The sequence below is a fragment of the Epinephelus lanceolatus genome, chromosome 13 (genome assembly GCF_041903045.1).
Source record: "Epinephelus lanceolatus isolate andai-2023 chromosome 13, ASM4190304v1, whole genome shotgun sequence".
NCBI classification, from domain to species: Eukaryota; Metazoa; Chordata; class Actinopteri; order Perciformes; family Serranidae; genus Epinephelus; species Epinephelus lanceolatus.
In genome coordinates, this window is record NC_135746.1 from 43143695 (window position 1) to 43161210 (window position 17516).

The following is a 17516-nucleotide window of genomic DNA, read 5'->3' on the forward strand; positions in this document are numbered from 1 at the left end:
ATGCTGGTTGGCTCGTGGCTGTAAAAACCCTTTTTACATGCCCCAAACACAGCTCAACAACAACTAAATAAACAACAACAACAACTAACTCCAACAACTCCATACAGCACCAATATCCCGACCCACTTGGTATATTTCGGGCTCTAACTCGAACACACGTTATTTAAAACACACACCATTCATCTCAAATGAAAGCTGAGACTCCACTGTTTCCACACATATGCGCCAAATCACTCTACCACAAAACATCAGAGAGCTAGAGGCCAAAGAACAACAACAGAAATCTTTTCTTTGTAATATCTCTCTTACCTTGTTGTTTTTGCCGTGAAAAGCGCATTCTGCCATTGAATCACGATTCATTCGCGTTTACTGGATGTGGTCCGTCATTCAAATGAGTCCGGACTGAAAAAAAGGTTCCGGAGGAAGCATAACAATGACCACTCACAGCAGCCGACATCACCCCACAATGCGTTCAGCTGACTCTGATTGGCTTACAGTGCTGTCAGTCTAGTTTTGGTGGGTATAGCGTCATTCTATTGGCTCTAACAAATCAAACAAGGTGTCAATCACTCAAATCGGCCCAGCCATCACGGAGATACGGGCCTCCAAAGGTCAGAATAGAAACTCAGTTTCAAATTTAGTAGGTGTGTATTGGTCAGTTTGGAGTGGGAAATACAGGAAAAAAACGAAACGGACAGTTGTATGTGTTTATTCTAAACATCAGTAGGGATTTACAGAAACAAAAAATGAAAGATATAGGATTGTACATGACAAAAATCACATGGAGACATGGTGCAATTTTGGAGAGCTCGCCTGAATTTTCTGTACTAAAACCTCTCTAATATTGTATATTATAATATATATATAATAGTATTATTCATTTTATCAGAATCAACCTTTGCAGAGATAATGTTCACATATTGTACTATGATGTGATAGAGGTTTAGAGCTGCAGCTGCATCATTCCAAAGGGATACTCATCCTGAAAATGCTTTTTTTTTTTATTAGGCAAACCTCAAAATGTTTCATTTGTGCTGTGTGCCATCTTCATTTACTCTTCACATATAACACATATACTGATATTTACACATCTTAACAAATCTCACAAGTGTTGAGTCTCCCTTTTCCATGACACCAAAAGTATTCAAATAGACCTTGTGGTTGCAGAGATATATTCATTTCATTATGGATATGCAATTTTCGAGCAGAGGCCTATAAAATAGGCTTAGGGTTTTAAAATGATGTGACATTTCCCACTCAATATTCGTGATATAGTCATTTTACACAACCCACAAGGAACAAGCACTGATACATTGATTATATTCTATATATTGCCTACCAATACTTAAAAGTTATTCAAATCCTGCCTATAGAGCGTGCTTATACCTGGTATTAACATGCATCTTGGGAGATCCAATCACAATTGAAAAACAAATTCAAGTGTAAACGACCACCAAGACTTGTGATCTGCTCACTCAAACCACTTGCAGAGATGGTCTGGGATGCATTTTACCATATATATTTTGTAGTGTAAACACTAATGTGTCCTGAACTTTTTTTTACCCTGTCTCTCAGAGGCCTCAGCCTGTCTACTCCATTCGTTTCATCAGTCTGCTGAGAGGGGATGAGTGGAGCTCATGTGACTGGTCATTTCAGATATTTATTCTTACTCCCCCTGCTGGTCATGTGTTCCTACTACTAAGCCTCTCTTGTACATTGCACCCACCAATAGTCATTATAATTGCAGTAGTTTGCTGCAGGGGAGTAACACCTCTGATCAAATTTATTTCACTTTTGGATAATAAAGTAACAGTGAAGTGAATTAACTGTGAAGTTTGATTTATTTTACATTTGCATTTGCCCTTGCATAAGGTTTTAGGAAAACAAGTCCCATTGTATGTAAGACGGCCCAAAAAGCTTGTAACTACAATGCATTGGAGTCTTTGTAATCTCTGTATAATATCCATCATCTCAGGTTGAGGGACTTGGAGGATCAGTTCCATGGTCTGCAGACCTCATCTTGTGCTGTGCCAGCCTTAAAATTCAAGGTAAAGTTTGCAAGTGTTTGAGTGTACTGTATCTGTCAACTGCTACTGCCAGACATTTCATGTTCAGCATGTGTCCGAGATATAGAGAAATCAAAACCCTTTGAATAAAAAAAACAACAACCTTTGATTTAAACTACAGACCCTCTATTTGAAATGACAGACCCTCTGTTTGAAACCACAGACCCTCTGATTCAAACTACAAAGTGTTTTGTACCCTGTATAACAAACTATTTTTATTTGTATGTGTCCCTATTCTCAGAGGTTTTTTTATGTTATGTCACGTGGTTATCATAGATGTAATCGTGGAATTATTTGATGTATTATTTATTGTTCATTGTCTAATAAGCCCATGAGGGCTGGGCACCACTTATGGTGTTTGACACTTAAATAAACAGATCAATCAAAAAAAAAGACAAAAACAAAAAACCTCTGATTCAAACTACAAACCCTCTAGTTCAAAGAACAAACCCTCTTATTCAGACTACAAACCATCTGAATCAAAGTACAACCCCTCTCATTCCTTTAATCTGTGAATGAGAATAGAGTGATCCACTGTATCAAAGGCGGCACTGAGATCTCAGAGCAAGCGTACGGTTTCAGTCAGCAGCTAGAAGGAGGTTATTAGTTGTTCTTAGTAAGGCTGATTCAGTTCTGTGAAAAACTCTGAAACCAGATTGGAATTTTTTTTTTAAATGCAGTTTTAAACCAAGTGCGACAATTGTTAATAAAAAACTACTTTTTCAAGTATTTTAGCAAGAAAAGGGAGTTTGGAGATAGGTCTGTACTTATTTAGGACTGAGGGATCTAAATTATGCTTTTTAGGAAGTGGCTGCACAACTGCATGTATGAAATATACTTCCTTGAAGAGTTTAGTTTAGTTGGAATAATGAAGAGAACAGGTGGAGATCTTCATAGAAGAGACAATATGATGGAGCTCTGGTTAAGTAATTGAGTTAAAGGAATTTAGAGCTACAGTGTTCTCAGAGGAGATTGATAAACTATATACAGATGGAATAATATTAGTTCTGATATTGAGAATTTCGTCTCTAAAAAAGTTAAGTAATTCTTCACATTTAAAGACAGATGCCTCTAAGCAGGAGGAGGAACTGGAGGAGGTGACAGAGTTTAAGACACTAATGAAGTACCCCGGGGTTTTGACAGTTCTTGTTAATAATATCATAGAAGTATTGAGCTTTGCAGTTTTGACAGTCTGCTGGTATTTAACCATGAGGACCAAAACATTCAAGTAAATTTATAAAATCATGGGTCATGGCATCAAGGGGACAACAAATGTGGATGTTGGAATTACAGAGAATGCTGGGAAAGGATGTGGGAAAGGAGATCAGAAAATTTACTAATAAAATTGATATTTGGCTTAGGGGGTCTGTATGGCAGGCTGAAAACGGGCGGGGTGCCATCTATCATGAAGGCCAAAGATTCAAAAGATGAAAAAGGAGCCATTGAAGTAATGGAGCACTTGAGGCCTTTTCTGTAAATATCAGCAACCCCACCACGTACAAGTAGTCTTGGTTGATGAAAGTGAGAGTCGTCTGGGGGAGTGGCTTCAGTGAAAGGGGATGTGTCATTAGGGGTAAGCCATGACTCAGTGATGAAGAAGCAGTCTAGATTATTTGACAGAATATAATCCTGACAGATAAATGATTTGTTTGACAGTGATCTCACATTCAGCAGACCAACTTTTGAGGGTGGGGGTGGTTGGGATGGGATTGTAGTGGGTGTAATAGTAATAAGATTGTCATAGTTTACTGAATGAGATGCTATGGAGACAAAATTACAGAGTCTAAGTTTTAAACAGACTGGTATGTGACTTACAGGTGAAGTACAGTACAGGCCAAAAGTTTGGACACACCTTCTCATTCAATGCGTTTTCTTTATTTTCATGACTATTTACATTGTGGATTCTCACTGAAGGCATCAAAACTATGAATGAACACATGTGGAGTTATGTACTTAACAAAAAAAGATGAAATAACTGAAAACATGTTTTATATTCTAGTTTCTTCAAAATAGCCACCCTTTGCTCTGATTACTGCTTTGCACACTCTTGGCATTCTCTCCATGAGCTTCAAGAGGTAGTCACCTGAAATGGTTTTCCAACAGTCTTGAATGAGTTCCCAGAGGTGTTTAGCACTTGTTGGCCCCTTTGCCTTCACTCTGTGGTCCAGCTCACCCCAAACCATCTCGACTGGGTTCAGGTCCGGTGACTGTGGAGGCCAGGTCATCTGCCGCAGCACTCCATCACTCTCCTTCTTGGTCAAATAGCCCTTACACAGCCTGGAGGTGTGTTTGGGGTCATTGTCCTGTTGAAAAATAAATGATCGTCCAACTAAACGCAAACCGGATGGGATGGCATGTCGCTGCAGGATGCTGTGGTAGCCATGCTGGTTCAGTGTGCCTTCAATTTTGAATAAATCCCCAACAGTGTCACCAGCAAAACACCCCAACACCATCACACCTCCTCCTCCATGCTTCACAGTGGGAACCAGGCATGTGGAATCCATCCATTCACCTTTTCTGCGTCTCACAAAGACATGGCGGTTGGAACCAAAGATCTCAAATTTGGACTCATCAGACCAAAGCACAGATTTCTACTGGTCTAATGTCCATTCCTTGTGTTTCTTGGCCCAAACAAATCTCTTCTGCTTGTTGCCTCTCCTTAGCAGTGGTTTCCTAGCAGCTATTTGACCATGAAGGCCTGATTGGCGCAGTCTCCTCTTAACAGTTGTTCTAGAGATGGGTCTGCTGCTAGAACTCTGTGTGGCATTCATCTGGTCTCTGATCTGAGCTGCTGTTAACTTGCCATTTCTGAGGCTGGTGACTTGGATGAACTTATCCTCAGAAGCAGAGGTGACTCTTGGTCTTCCTTTCCTGGGTCGGTCCTCATGTGTGCCAGTTTCGTTGTAGCGCTTGATGGTTTTTGCGACTCCACTTGGGGACACATTTAAAGTTTTTGCAATTTTCCGGACTGACTGACCTTCATTTCTTAAAGTAATGATGGCCACTCGTTTTTCTTTAGTTAGCTGATTGGTTCTTGCCATAATATGAATTTTAACAGTTGTCCAATAGGGCTGTCGGCTGTGTATTAACCTGACTTCTGCACAACACAACTGATGGTCCCAACCCCATTGATAAAGCAAGAAATTCCACTAATTAACCCTGATAAGGCACACCTGTGAAGTGGAAACCATTTCAGGTGACTACCTCTTGAAGCTCATGGAGAGAATACCAAGAGTGTGCAAAGCAGTAATCAGAGCAAAGGGTGGCTATTTTGAAGAAACTAGAATATAAAACATGTTGTCAGTTACTTCACCTTTTTTTGTTAAGTACATAACTCCACATGTGTTCATTCATAGTTTTGATGCCTTCAGTGAGAATCTACAATGTAAATAGTCATGAAAATAAAGAAAACGCATTGAATGAGAAGGTGTGTCCAAACTTTTGGCCTGTACTGTACGTAGGTGAAAAAGAGTTTGACAGTCTATGCCCCATGAGTGTTAGGGGATGAAATTTTCCAGGTGTGGCAGAGGTTTCAGGTGTACTAGGACCCCTATCAGTGTAATTACACTGGCACTGAGTATTCTTTTGATTGTATATTTGTGTCACTTCATGGTGGCATGGACTGTCTGAGATAAACTACAGACCCTCTGATTCAAACGACAAACCCTCTGAGTTGTACTTCAATCCTTCTGATTCAAACAACAAAGATTTTAATTTAAACTACAAACCACATGATTCAAACTACAACATGTTCATTTTCAGTGGTCCTGTGCAACCACAGTACTATGTAACTGGCCAATGAGCAGCTCTGTAGGTAGGGGCTGGCAGCCCTTCAGTGGTGACTGTCTCTTACTCTGCTGTTGAATTGAGCCTGTTCTCTATGTTGCAGGTAGAAAATTTCTTCTGCATGGGCTCTCCTCTCGCTGTTTTCCTGGCGTTGCGGGGGACCCGGCCTGGAAACAATAATGTGCAGGACCACATCCTGCCCACAACTATCTGCAAACGCCTCTTCAATATATTCCACCCCACAGATCCTGTGGTGAGCCACAGTACCCACAACTGAATGTATCACTGTCCCACTTAGGTCAAAATCATCACCCACTATTTTGATCAGCCTGTTGCCAGATGTTTAGTGATTAGTGGTGGCTAACAAACAGAAACAAAACAATACAAGTTTGTGGTGTTGGTATTCGATTACACAACCAAATACTTAAAAACTAGATGACAAGCTGGAAAATTACATTTAAATAAAATGTGTTAAAATAAAATTAGAGGAAGTAATGTTGTGACAAACCCTGATCTGCTCTTGCATTTGTATTTTTTTGTTTCAGGCGTACAGATTGGAGCCTCTTATCTTAAAGCACTACAGTAACATTGTGCCTGTTCAAATCCACTGGTAAGTGGTTGTATTTGACAGATAATATGCTGGTTATTAAGGAATTCTTCTGTGAATTTCTCACAGCAGTGTATGCTGTGATGTGATGGTTTCACATTATCCACAGTTTCTGTCTGTTCTGTCTGTTGTGAAATATTTTGTTCCTCTGAACAGTTTACACTAAGAGTGATGGTATTGTACTGTCCTTCGATGAGCAGATGGTGAGGTGTTGCTGTGAACCTGAACACAGGCTTCTGTGGACCCTAACCAACAGGGCAATAGCTGTCATAAGCTCTGCACTAGCTGCTTGCTATACTACTACTATACTACTATTATAAGATAAGATAAAGTGTATCTTATCTTATCTTATCTTATCCTGCATCCCAAGACTGACATCCCCTTTCAGCAGCAGCAATACAACAGCCAATAACAAGTGTACTGTCTCCTGCAGCTCACTGTCATAGGTAGCTGACATGACTGACAGGCTTCACAGCATCTAAGCTGTCAATAACATGTTTACTTCACTGACCTCTGGAAATCTCAGCGCTTCACTCAACAGTCATTTTATCTGAATTGGACGACTGTCTGAACAATGATACTCAACAGTTAAGCAGGAGCATGAAGAGTTAAACACAGTTCATTACAGTATCATAAGCTTGAAATAGTAATAAGCATCATGTTACAGTCTGTCTGCTATGATATACCAGTAACCTTATTGACCCTTTGCTAAGTCCCGTCGCTCCAATGCAGACTGGCCAATCATAGCGTAGCGCTGGCCAGCACAAAGAAGGGCTCAACAACACCAAAGCAGTGCTCCATAGACTCTCACGCAATCTTTTCAGATTTCCTTCATTTTCAGGCTGCTTTTGTGGATTTCAAGCTAAATGTTGTGCTTGTGGCATGTGTATTAATGATATTCATTACCTGGAGAGGTTGGTAAAAGATATACATTTCTTCCCTGTTCCAAAATCAGAATCAAACCCTGAAAAGTGTAGGGTTAGCTAGCTAGCTACTGAATGTTTACACATGCTGCTTCTGTTTTTTAATGATTATAACACTGAAAAAAGACCTACCCATCTGTACAGGAATCAGTGAAGAGAAGCAGGGAAACTTTGCTGATAGTGAATCAGCTGTGTGTTATTGCATTGTGTGCAGATGAACGTTGTTTGACTGGCAGCAGCATGGGGGCGAAGCCAAACACCATTCATCTGCATACACTGTTATGCCACGCAGCTGGTTCATATCGGCAAAGTTTGCCTTTATATTCATTGTCTACTTTTACGATCACCAGCAGTTTGGTGGTTCACTTTGTCTATTTAACCTGTTTTGGCTGATGAGTGAGTCTGACATCCTGGATATAGCCTTAAAGCGCATTTTGTAGACCCCTCTGTCTGTCGGAATCACTAATTCACTTTTCCACAAATACGATAATATTTCTTCAGGGAGTGCAGGTAGTTACAGTGTGGGCTCCATGCTTACTCAGACACCTTGTCGGACCATCACAAAGGGGCTGGCTTAGCGAAAGGTCAATTTTGATTGAGGCTGCAGTATGCCCAGGTTCATGAGATCACAGCTGAAGACAGAATGAGACTACATGCTTCAGTGACCTAAAGTTGATGTGGATGTGATGTGCAGGTACAACACCAGCAACCCAACACCGTATGATCACATCCGGCCCACACTGCTTAACCCCCCAAAGGAGACGGCATCTGTCTCAGACTCAGAGAGCATCCCCAGTCCCTGCACCTCCCCGCCCCAGGCCCGACGGCACTATGGAGAGTCCATCACCAGCCTGGGCAAGGCCAGCATTATGGGTGAGCACAGAGGGTTATGGCTACATGGATGGCTGATGTAGTAGAACATAAATCAAATTCATACATATGTTAATATGAGATATTGGAGACTGATGGTAAAATACCCCCTATGTCCTGTCGGTTTCCCTTTATTATGACAAATACTGACTATTGCTGCCTGATAGTATGCAGAATGATTTCCTCTCATGCAGATGCAGCACATACTCGTTAATTGGCAGTTGGCTGTTGTCTTTGTGGTGAGTTTAGCAGCAACTTTTTGGCCGAGACACAGATGATGTGAGGTGACCAAGCGTCAGAGGGCTGAAAATTGAAGCCAGCACTGAAGTGTCAAAAACTGAAGTTCCTTTAAAGTCCACTTGAGGCTGGCTCCAGACACTAGTCAATGCCAATAGGCCCCAGTTTTAAAATGTCTAACTTTACAGCAGAAATAAAAATGTTTACAGCCTGGTACAAAAAACAGTTTGGGTCTCTATGGTTGATTTTCCCCTTCATGACTAGGGGAGACCGGGGATGGTTGTTACATTTTTGACATTTCTGTCTGTAACTCAGGTCTCTTTTAAGCCAGTGCATTCAAAATGTGATACAAACTAGTTACATGTGTCAGGTATTAAATGGTGTAGTTGTTGACTCTGCAACACAAACAGAAAATCCATGGTTTAGTCTCAAACACAAGGAGTGAAATGTTACAATCTACCCCATAGTCTGGGTTAGTTGTAATGGAACATGGGGTGAAATGTAACATTATGAAAAGAGGGTATGACAAGAACTTAAGATACTGAAAACTTTGTATTTAACACTTACATAATTGGTGTGTGTGTGTGTGTGTGTGTGTGTGCGCGTGTGTGTGTGCGCATGTGTTACACTAATATTTGAACATAATATTAAAACTAAACAAATTCTGCAAATATGCTCCAGCTTCACTTGAACATCTGTCTCTCTGTGTGTCTTACGCTAGCATTTATACACAGCTATAAAACAACAAAATGCACAAATATGCAACAGAATCAACAAGTGAACATTAGTGTGTGTGTACGTGTGTGTGCGAGTGTGTGTGTGTGTGTGTGTGTGTGCGCGCGCCAAGTATTTTTGTCACTATCACCATCAGAGTCACAGTGGTGACAAATATATGGCCCTCAGTCCTGGAGAGCAGGCTTCGTGGGCCCACAGACTACAGGCTGTACACTGAACCCAAACTTCTTTTGGTTTTGAGTTTTTGAAGTGTTCCATGCACACAATGCAAAAAGTGTCATCATCATCTGAGGAATCTGTGTTTTGTAGCACGATGTTATGCATTTTCTGTTTTTTCTTTCCTGATGTTTTCTTTGACAGCCTGGGTCGTTGTTGGTTTGTGGGAGTTGATTTGTCTTGTTTCTTGACCCATACTGATGTTGTTACAACTGACCCAGACTGTTGTAGCCATGAACTCACTTGTCTTACAGACCAACAACTAAAACATTATCGCTAACAATTTGCATGGAAAATATCTACACAAACACATAATTAACATGATTTAAGTTTGATGAGTTTATGTACAAAGGAGGCAATGCTATTACAAAAAGAAATGAAGCGGAAAAAAAATACTTTCTTACCTCAAAATGACTTTTTTCCCTCTAAAATTAGCTGTGTTTGCCACAAGGTGCTACTTCCTCACATGTGGAGTAAGGACTAAACTGAGCATGCACAGAGTGGATCAGATGATTTGTAACTTGTTCCTGATTGGATAAATTTAAAGTGTTGCAACTAACCCATGTTACAACCATACCCGGTCTCCCATACTGTATGGAGAGGGTATTTTTTATAACTCATCTGCTCATTTCATTAAGGCATAAAGTTATTTAGTTATGTAAGGGCAGGCCATTTTGACAGGCTGTCTGCGAATAGTGTCCTCGACTTTTCAGTCAAATCCACCCCTTCGCCCTTTCCCACAAATATGGTCACTTCTGGCTCCAAAAAGTCAAGATGGCAATGACCAAAATACACATACATACATACTAGAGATGTGCGGATGGCGTTTGAGCGCACCCGAATCCTCATGCACTCATCAATCATCCACCCGTCACCCACCCAATGTAATTATCTTCTAAAATTTAGAGACCCGCACCCACACCCAACCCGTGCCAAACTTTAAGTTATTGTATTAACATTTAAATTATGTCCAGCCGTTCGTGCTCATTCGCTTTTCATATAGGCACATTTTCTTGGCTTAAACAATTAAAAGATTATAGGCTACTTTCGAATGTGGTCACATTTCTAATGTAAAAATTACTCTAGCCTAGGGCATTAACAGAAAAATCGATTTGTCGACATGTCGACGTCAGTGGCACAAGTCGACACCCCCCCGGGAGGAGTCGACAAGTCGTGTTTTTTCCCTCTCTCTCTCTCTCTGTGTGCTTGTGTACGGAATGCAATCGCTGCCTCCGATTGGCTTACACTGATACTTTATCCTAAGTGAACATACTATAAGACTCCAGTCATTCGGGCTTTCATAGTCGAGCGCACTTCCGCATTATAGTTTCCTGTAAAAATGTCGGTGAAAAATCCCCGCGATGTTAAAAATACATGCCGAGCAGTCACTGGTGCGCGGAGCGGAGTCCGCGCGGTTGTAAAATCTGAGCTTTGCGCGCACAGGGCTTGCAGACGTCCGCTTTGAGTCCGCGCAGACCTCCGCAGAGTCCGTTCCGCATACGTTCCACCCGAGTATGTTCGGGCCTTGACAGACACACATCACATGTGTGGAGATACTTCACTTTCCTCCGCCGTGTCAATGTGATGACGTCATCAAATGACTTGTCGACTCGACTTCGACTTTATTGACAGATAAGTCGACCTGAAAAAAATCAAAGTCGTTAATGCCCTACTCTAGCCTAATATTGTTTGCTCTGTTGCAATAATAAAAGTCTTTGAAGTAATTACAATGTTAATTTTTATTGGCCCTTGTGATGCACTCTCTGCGGTGCTTTTCCTCCTGATGATATATCTCCCCAACGATATAGCACCGAATCCCATTCTGTGCAGCAAAATGGGAGCAGAGGATTCAGCCTCTCTTCTTGCCCACTCAGCATCCAACACATGGAGTTCCTCATCTGTGTGCTCCGACTCAAACAGGTACGGCTCCGGATCTGTGTCCACTACAAGAAACTCTTCAAAATCGCGTTCAAAGTCGTCCATTGCAGCTACTATAGTCCGGAGATATTGCTAGGCTAAATAAACAGCTGAGTTTTGTTTACAGGCTACGTCTGTGCCTGCTCACCGGTGTATCCCTCCACAGATCACAGCGCAGGACGTACTGAAAATTTTAGTCTTATGTCAATAACAGACAATAGTAACAGTAACGTTACTCCTATGTACCCTGCTGATTGGATTCAGTACAGCTAAAACCACTGTTTATTACTGAACAGTACAGGTTACTGTTGGCCATAACCACTCCAAAAAAACCAACAAACAAGAATTTAGCTGTAACTCCAACTGTGTACTGCTGCTCTCTCCTCCAGCTCACTCATACACACACCAGCAAGCGCACTCACAAAGCTCTCGTCCCCGTCACACTTGCACCCCGCCCCCTACCTATACTCATTCAATCCCAAACATGCCATTAACTCAGAAAACACTGACAATATAACAGAACATTTACTGCAGTGGTGAGTGTGGTAAGCTGTCAGTCAGTGTGCGGGCTGGAGATTGGTGGAGCAGAGAGGGGAGGGCTGCCCCGCTGGGTACTGTAAGTGAGTATGTGTGTATGAAGTGTGTGTGTTACGCTAGAAGAGTCAGAGTTTGGGACGGAGTCTTTTACCCCCTGGAGTGTAACCGGAGTTTTTGGAGTGCTAAAATAAATGGGCCCTTTTCCCGAACGCTACTCTGGTCTCCTGCTCGTGAGTGATTCATTACAATATCGTAACATGGTTTAGATTTCTAAATAAATATTCACCTCGTCGCTAGATAGACCTACTCCTGAAAAACCTGTGTCTGCGCAAGGCTTTTGGTCCTACGAGGCCACCGTCATTTACCCAACGGGAGGCGTGAGTGAGTGAGCCCTGCAATTTAGAATTTGATCACTGATGTCACTGTTTTCAACCCATTTTACACTCTGGCCCTTTAAGCAAGCAGAGACAGTTAGTTTATGTTACAGGGAAAAATTGATCAGTTGATCAGTTAATCAGTTAATTGCAGAGCTGCTTTGGATGAGTTCTTAGCCTAGAGTACAGTGACTTAATAATTATTCACACACAAATCACAGGATCAAGTTCTTCATAAATGAAATGCTTATTAAACTACTACTACATAACAAAGAACTAGAAAGACAAAGAAATGAATAAATGAAGAGAAATATGAGTGAGCACAATTGATTCAGCGATGAGCAATTTCTAAATGAAAGCGCCCCATGGTGTTAGTCAGGTAGAGTCAGTGACTGAAATCTTTGAAGTTTAACAATTAAAAGGATTTAATAGATCAAGACATTTGAGAGTTTAGGAAGCACCAGAGAAGAGAGAGAAGAGATTTAATTAATCATTATAAATTTAGGGGAGATCCTAGTTGAGGTCTAAGGCCCAGGTCATACCAAAGATTTGCGACAAGAAGAAACTATTGTAGATCGTTGTAAGATGCAGTGGTGTGAACTGGTCGGTCTGAGCTTGACTCAAGCTGGCTGTGTGTCATCTGCAACTCATCTCGTCAAATCACTGGCAGCTGTTTTTAGAATGTAAAGCACATCACCTGTTTCAACAGCCAATCGGCTTATAGTGCAGTCCACTGGTTAAGTCAAAGTGACTGCAGATGGTGGGTTCTCTTGCTGTGGCAGGTGCTCCGTACCCGCCTCTGTTTCCATCCTTAATGGTGTGCCGGTGTCGTACGGTGGGTAGCTTCTGCTGCTGCTCGCTGTATGTGCTTATGCCTCCTCACACACACACACACACACACACACACACACACACACACACACACACACACACACACACTCATTGACTGATTAATTTGCCCTGGTTATTTATATTATTTTGTTGCATTGATTATAAATACAGTCCATCTGGTGATTTCATTACTACTACAAATACAACTGGGGCCAGTATGTCACTATTACTATCCTCATTCATTCATTCATTCATATTTTAGGAAGCTACAAATTATATGCAGCCACAAAATAAGCCTGAAAAGCTGGAAATCAGAATGGAAGTACAGAGTGTTTCTGCATAGAGACGACACACCGTCTCATCTAGTTGCATTGGTGTGAACCCGCGGGTTATAACGACATTGCAGAACGGCGCATTGCAAGTAGTTGCCTGTTTCAGCTCATCTTGATGCGAATCTTTGGTCTGAACTGGGCTGAATGATCATTAGTTAACTTAATTAAGGGGTGGCTGTGGCTCAGAGGTAGAGCGGGTTGTCCACCAATCAGAAGATTAGCGGTTTGATGCCCGGCTCCTCCAGTCTGCATGTCGAAGTATCCTTGAGCAAGATACTGAACCCCAAATTGCTCCCGAAGATGCTTCCATTGGTGTGTGAGTGTAGCAGGTGAGTAGCAGGTGGCATCTTGTATGGTAACCTTGGCCACCAGTGTATGAATGTGTGTATGAATGGGTGAATGTGACCTGTAGTGTAAAAAGCGCTTTGAGGAGTCTGTATCCATGTTATTGAGGAGGTCAAGATGTACACATTGTGTTGTGAGGCATTTGAATATTATACCCCACCTCTTCTCAGATCGACAGCCAATCTTGACATTGTTTGGTCCAAAGAAGTCTATTCCAGTGGAGTAGAAGGAACGTTTAAGTAACCTGAGACAAGCAGCAGGCAAATCAGCTGTCTTTGGGATGACTGGTTTTCCTCTCCACTTTTGACATGAAACACACGTGCGCTGATGTCGATGGACTGCCTCTCATCCTATCAAGATACAGAATTTCCGCCTGATTTTGGAAAGAGTCTTTCTGAGCCAGTGTGATACAGTTTTCCATCATAATCCTAAATGATCAATTTGGTCACATTGTGAGTAGGGTCCAGGACAATTGGATGGATTGACTCAGATTCCAGTTGATGGCTTTGCCATAGTCTGGCTCCAACTTGAATGAGTCCAAAGTTTGAGTAAGCAACTATGTGGTGGAAGTGACGTGACAGGCGTGGCAGATCTGGAGGCCGGACGGGAGGCCGACGTGACAGGCAGAACAGATTTGGAGACCTGCCAGGAGGCCGACGTGACAGGCGGAGCAGATCTGGAGGCTGGCCGGGAGGCTGACGTGGCAGGTGGAGCAGATCTGGGGGGTGGCCAAGAGGCCGACGTGACAGGCGGAGCAGAGCTGGAGGCCAGCTGGGAGGCTGCTGCAGCCCAGCAGGAGTGGGGACTTGAGGTGAAGATGCTGCGGCCCAGCAGGAATGGGGACTTGAGGCTGCTGTGGCCCAGCAGGATCAGCAGGAGGCAGAAGCAGCTCAGTAACTTGGGGCTGTCCAAGCACAGCACAGACAGGAACTTGGGAGTGCAATTCATCCTCAGGGGATCTGAAGGATGTGAAGAGGCACTGGACAGGCACTGAGAAGTTTTGAGATTGAAAGTCTCTTATGGGGCCTTGAAGTGTCCATCCTAGACGCGTTTTGGCAGCTGTAGGTGATCCAAAAGAGCCCAGTCTGACTGGAGTAATAAGAGTAATAAGATGGATGTGATCTGAGCCTATGAGCACCAGTGGTGATGCTCTGTTGATGGATGGTAATGGAATGCCTTGTACAGTAGATGTTTGTATTTTCTTTGAAGGGATAGAAGAGGATAATTATGCTCTGAAAATGCTAACTAGCAGTAAAGGCATGATTGATGGTGAAAGTCTTCTCAGGGTATGCAACAGGAGAGATCTGAAAACTGACAGATAAACCATCAAGAGTTTCAACATCTTGGCGAACAGTTCTGAGTGATAATTTCTCGCCATACCATCCAGGTGGAGATGCTGAGCAGCTGGCTGCAGAAGAAGGGTACGTTGAGAACCGTCACCGGCATCATATGTTTCCAGAGTGCGTTTCCCATTGTGGAGAAGCACTTTTACAACTTTCAGGAGCACACCATTGCAGTCACTTGGTCGGTCGATGTATAAAATCCCCTGCTAGAGGATGCACGCCACTCCTACTCTGCCTGAGAGACATTGTGCACACGCACACAACTCGTAATTAAGACTATTTGACCGAGTGAACAGATCATCACCCTGACTCGGCTTCCCAATTCTGCAGTCTTTGGTGACAATGGAAGTTATCACAGATGTTATAATGCATGGCGCTAGGTTATTAATGTCAAGACTGCGGTGTAGATGCTTATGATAATTAGCAGGCTATTAGCTTACCCTATCAGCTCATCTGGGGAAATGAGTAGATTTAATCCAGTTTATACGCTACAAATTGTTATCTCTAAGTTACTGCCTATTTATTTAACTCAGTAGCGGACGAGAGCAACTCCGACATTCTAGCCCTGTCACATGACCTACATCTTGTTGAAGCCAGTGCCATATTAATGTTTATTTATGTGCCTGCCCTGACCCTGTGGTGGCAAAACAACTATTTAATAAACAGTTTAAAGAAAAAAGTCTTCACACGTTGGCTGTCTTTCTTGAGTTTTAATAAGCATTCATGAATGGAGTCACACACATACAACTGCATGAACAGTCAGTCAGTGAGTGAGTGCCTAGATGTTCTTCAGCCATGCTATCTTTATAGTTCCCAAAACACATGCATGTCAATAGTCAAAATATATGGCACTCAGGTGGTTTCTGCAGTAAGCATCCTTAAGACACAACATCTCTTGAGGCTCACAAGAACACTTGGTGTAGGAGCTTCCCTGGCTCGTAACCTTTAGCCTACTTCCATTAGGCCTCTGCTGTATCTCACACTGCTGTCACAGTAAGGGTTAAATGAGCAACACATATCATTAGGTGAGAAGTTCAGTTTCATCAAAACAAGTAACGTTATACAACACATGCAGAACACATTATAGGTTAAATATGGTTAAATACCAGAATATTCCACCACATTTCACCCTTTTTAGCATTCAAATGCTAAACCATAAGCATGGAAAATTCCCCATTATCTAATGACCTTATGACCTACGAGTACCACCCGTACCAGCCAAACGCCAGTATCGCCAGCCTCCAACATGGGAGATGAAAGCCCAAGCAGAAGTCACAGGCCACAAGCACAGGCAAGCCAAACATCCCCCTCCCTATATGGCGAAGGAGAAGGTAAAAGACTTGTCTGTCTAACTACACTACCTAATAAGGGAAAAAAACTCTATATGACAAAGACAAAAAAATTCCTTAAACTAAACTCTAAGCTAAAGCAAGATAATCATAAATGAAAAATGTCATCTTTAATGAGAATACACAATAGTAAAAACCCAATAAAGGGAACACATTTCTTTACTGACTGTCATGCAAATGTTTATATACACTGCCTGGCCAAAAAAAAAGTCACCACCAAAAAAAAAAGGTCATACACTCTAATATTTCGTTGGACCGCCTTTAGCTTTGATTACGGCACGCATTCACTGTGGCATTGTTTTGATAAGCTTCTGCAATGTCACAAGATTTATTTCCATCCAGTGTTGCATTAATTTTTCACCAAGATCTTGCATTGATGATGGTAGAGTCTGACCGCTGCGCAAAGCCTTCTCCAGCACATCCCAAAGATTCTCAATGGGGTTAAGGTCTGGACTCTGTGGTGGCCAATCCATGTGTGAAAATGATGTCTCATGCTCCCTGAACCAGTCTTTCACAATTTGAGCCCAATGAATCCTGGCATTGTCATCTTGGAATATGCCCGTGCCATCAGGGAAGAAAAAATCCATTAATGGAATAACCTGGTCATTCAGTATATTCAGGTAGTCAGCTGACCTCTTTCTTTGAGCACATACTGTTGCTGAACCTAGACCTGACCAACTGCAGCAACCCCAGATCATAACACTGCCCCCACAGGCTTGTACAGTAGGCACTAGGCATGATGGGTGCATCACTTCATCTGCCTCTCTTCTTACCCTGATGCGCCCATCACTCTGGAACAGGGTTAATCTGGACTCATCAGACCACATGACCTTCTTCCATTGCTCCAGAGTCCAATCTTTATGCTCCCTAGCAAATTGAAGCCTTTTTTCCGGTTAGCCTCACTGATTAGTGGTTTTCTTAAGGCTACACAGCTGTTCAGTCCCAATCCCTTGAGTTCCTTTCGCATTGTGCGTGTGGAAATGCTCTTACTTTCACTATTAAACATAGCCCTGAGTTCTACTGTTGTTTTTCTTCGATTTGATCTCAC

General features: G+C 42.2%; 1 protein-coding gene across 2 annotated transcripts in view; it reads left to right on the forward strand.

The window, feature by feature from the left end:
* Positions 1–17516, forward strand: part of ddhd1b (DDHD domain containing 1b) — an 83824-nt gene that overhangs the window by 53930 nt on the left and 12378 nt on the right. For both annotated transcript variants that reach the window (XM_033619731.2, XM_033619732.2), the window contains 4 exons: positions 1976–2048; positions 5956–6105; positions 6398–6462; positions 8077–8255. In XM_033619731.2, the coding sequence (XP_033475622.1) occupies positions 1976–2048; positions 5956–6105; positions 6398–6462; positions 8077–8255 (467 nt within the window). The remainder of the gene's footprint in view (positions 1–1975; positions 2049–5955; positions 6106–6397; positions 6463–8076; positions 8256–17516) is intronic.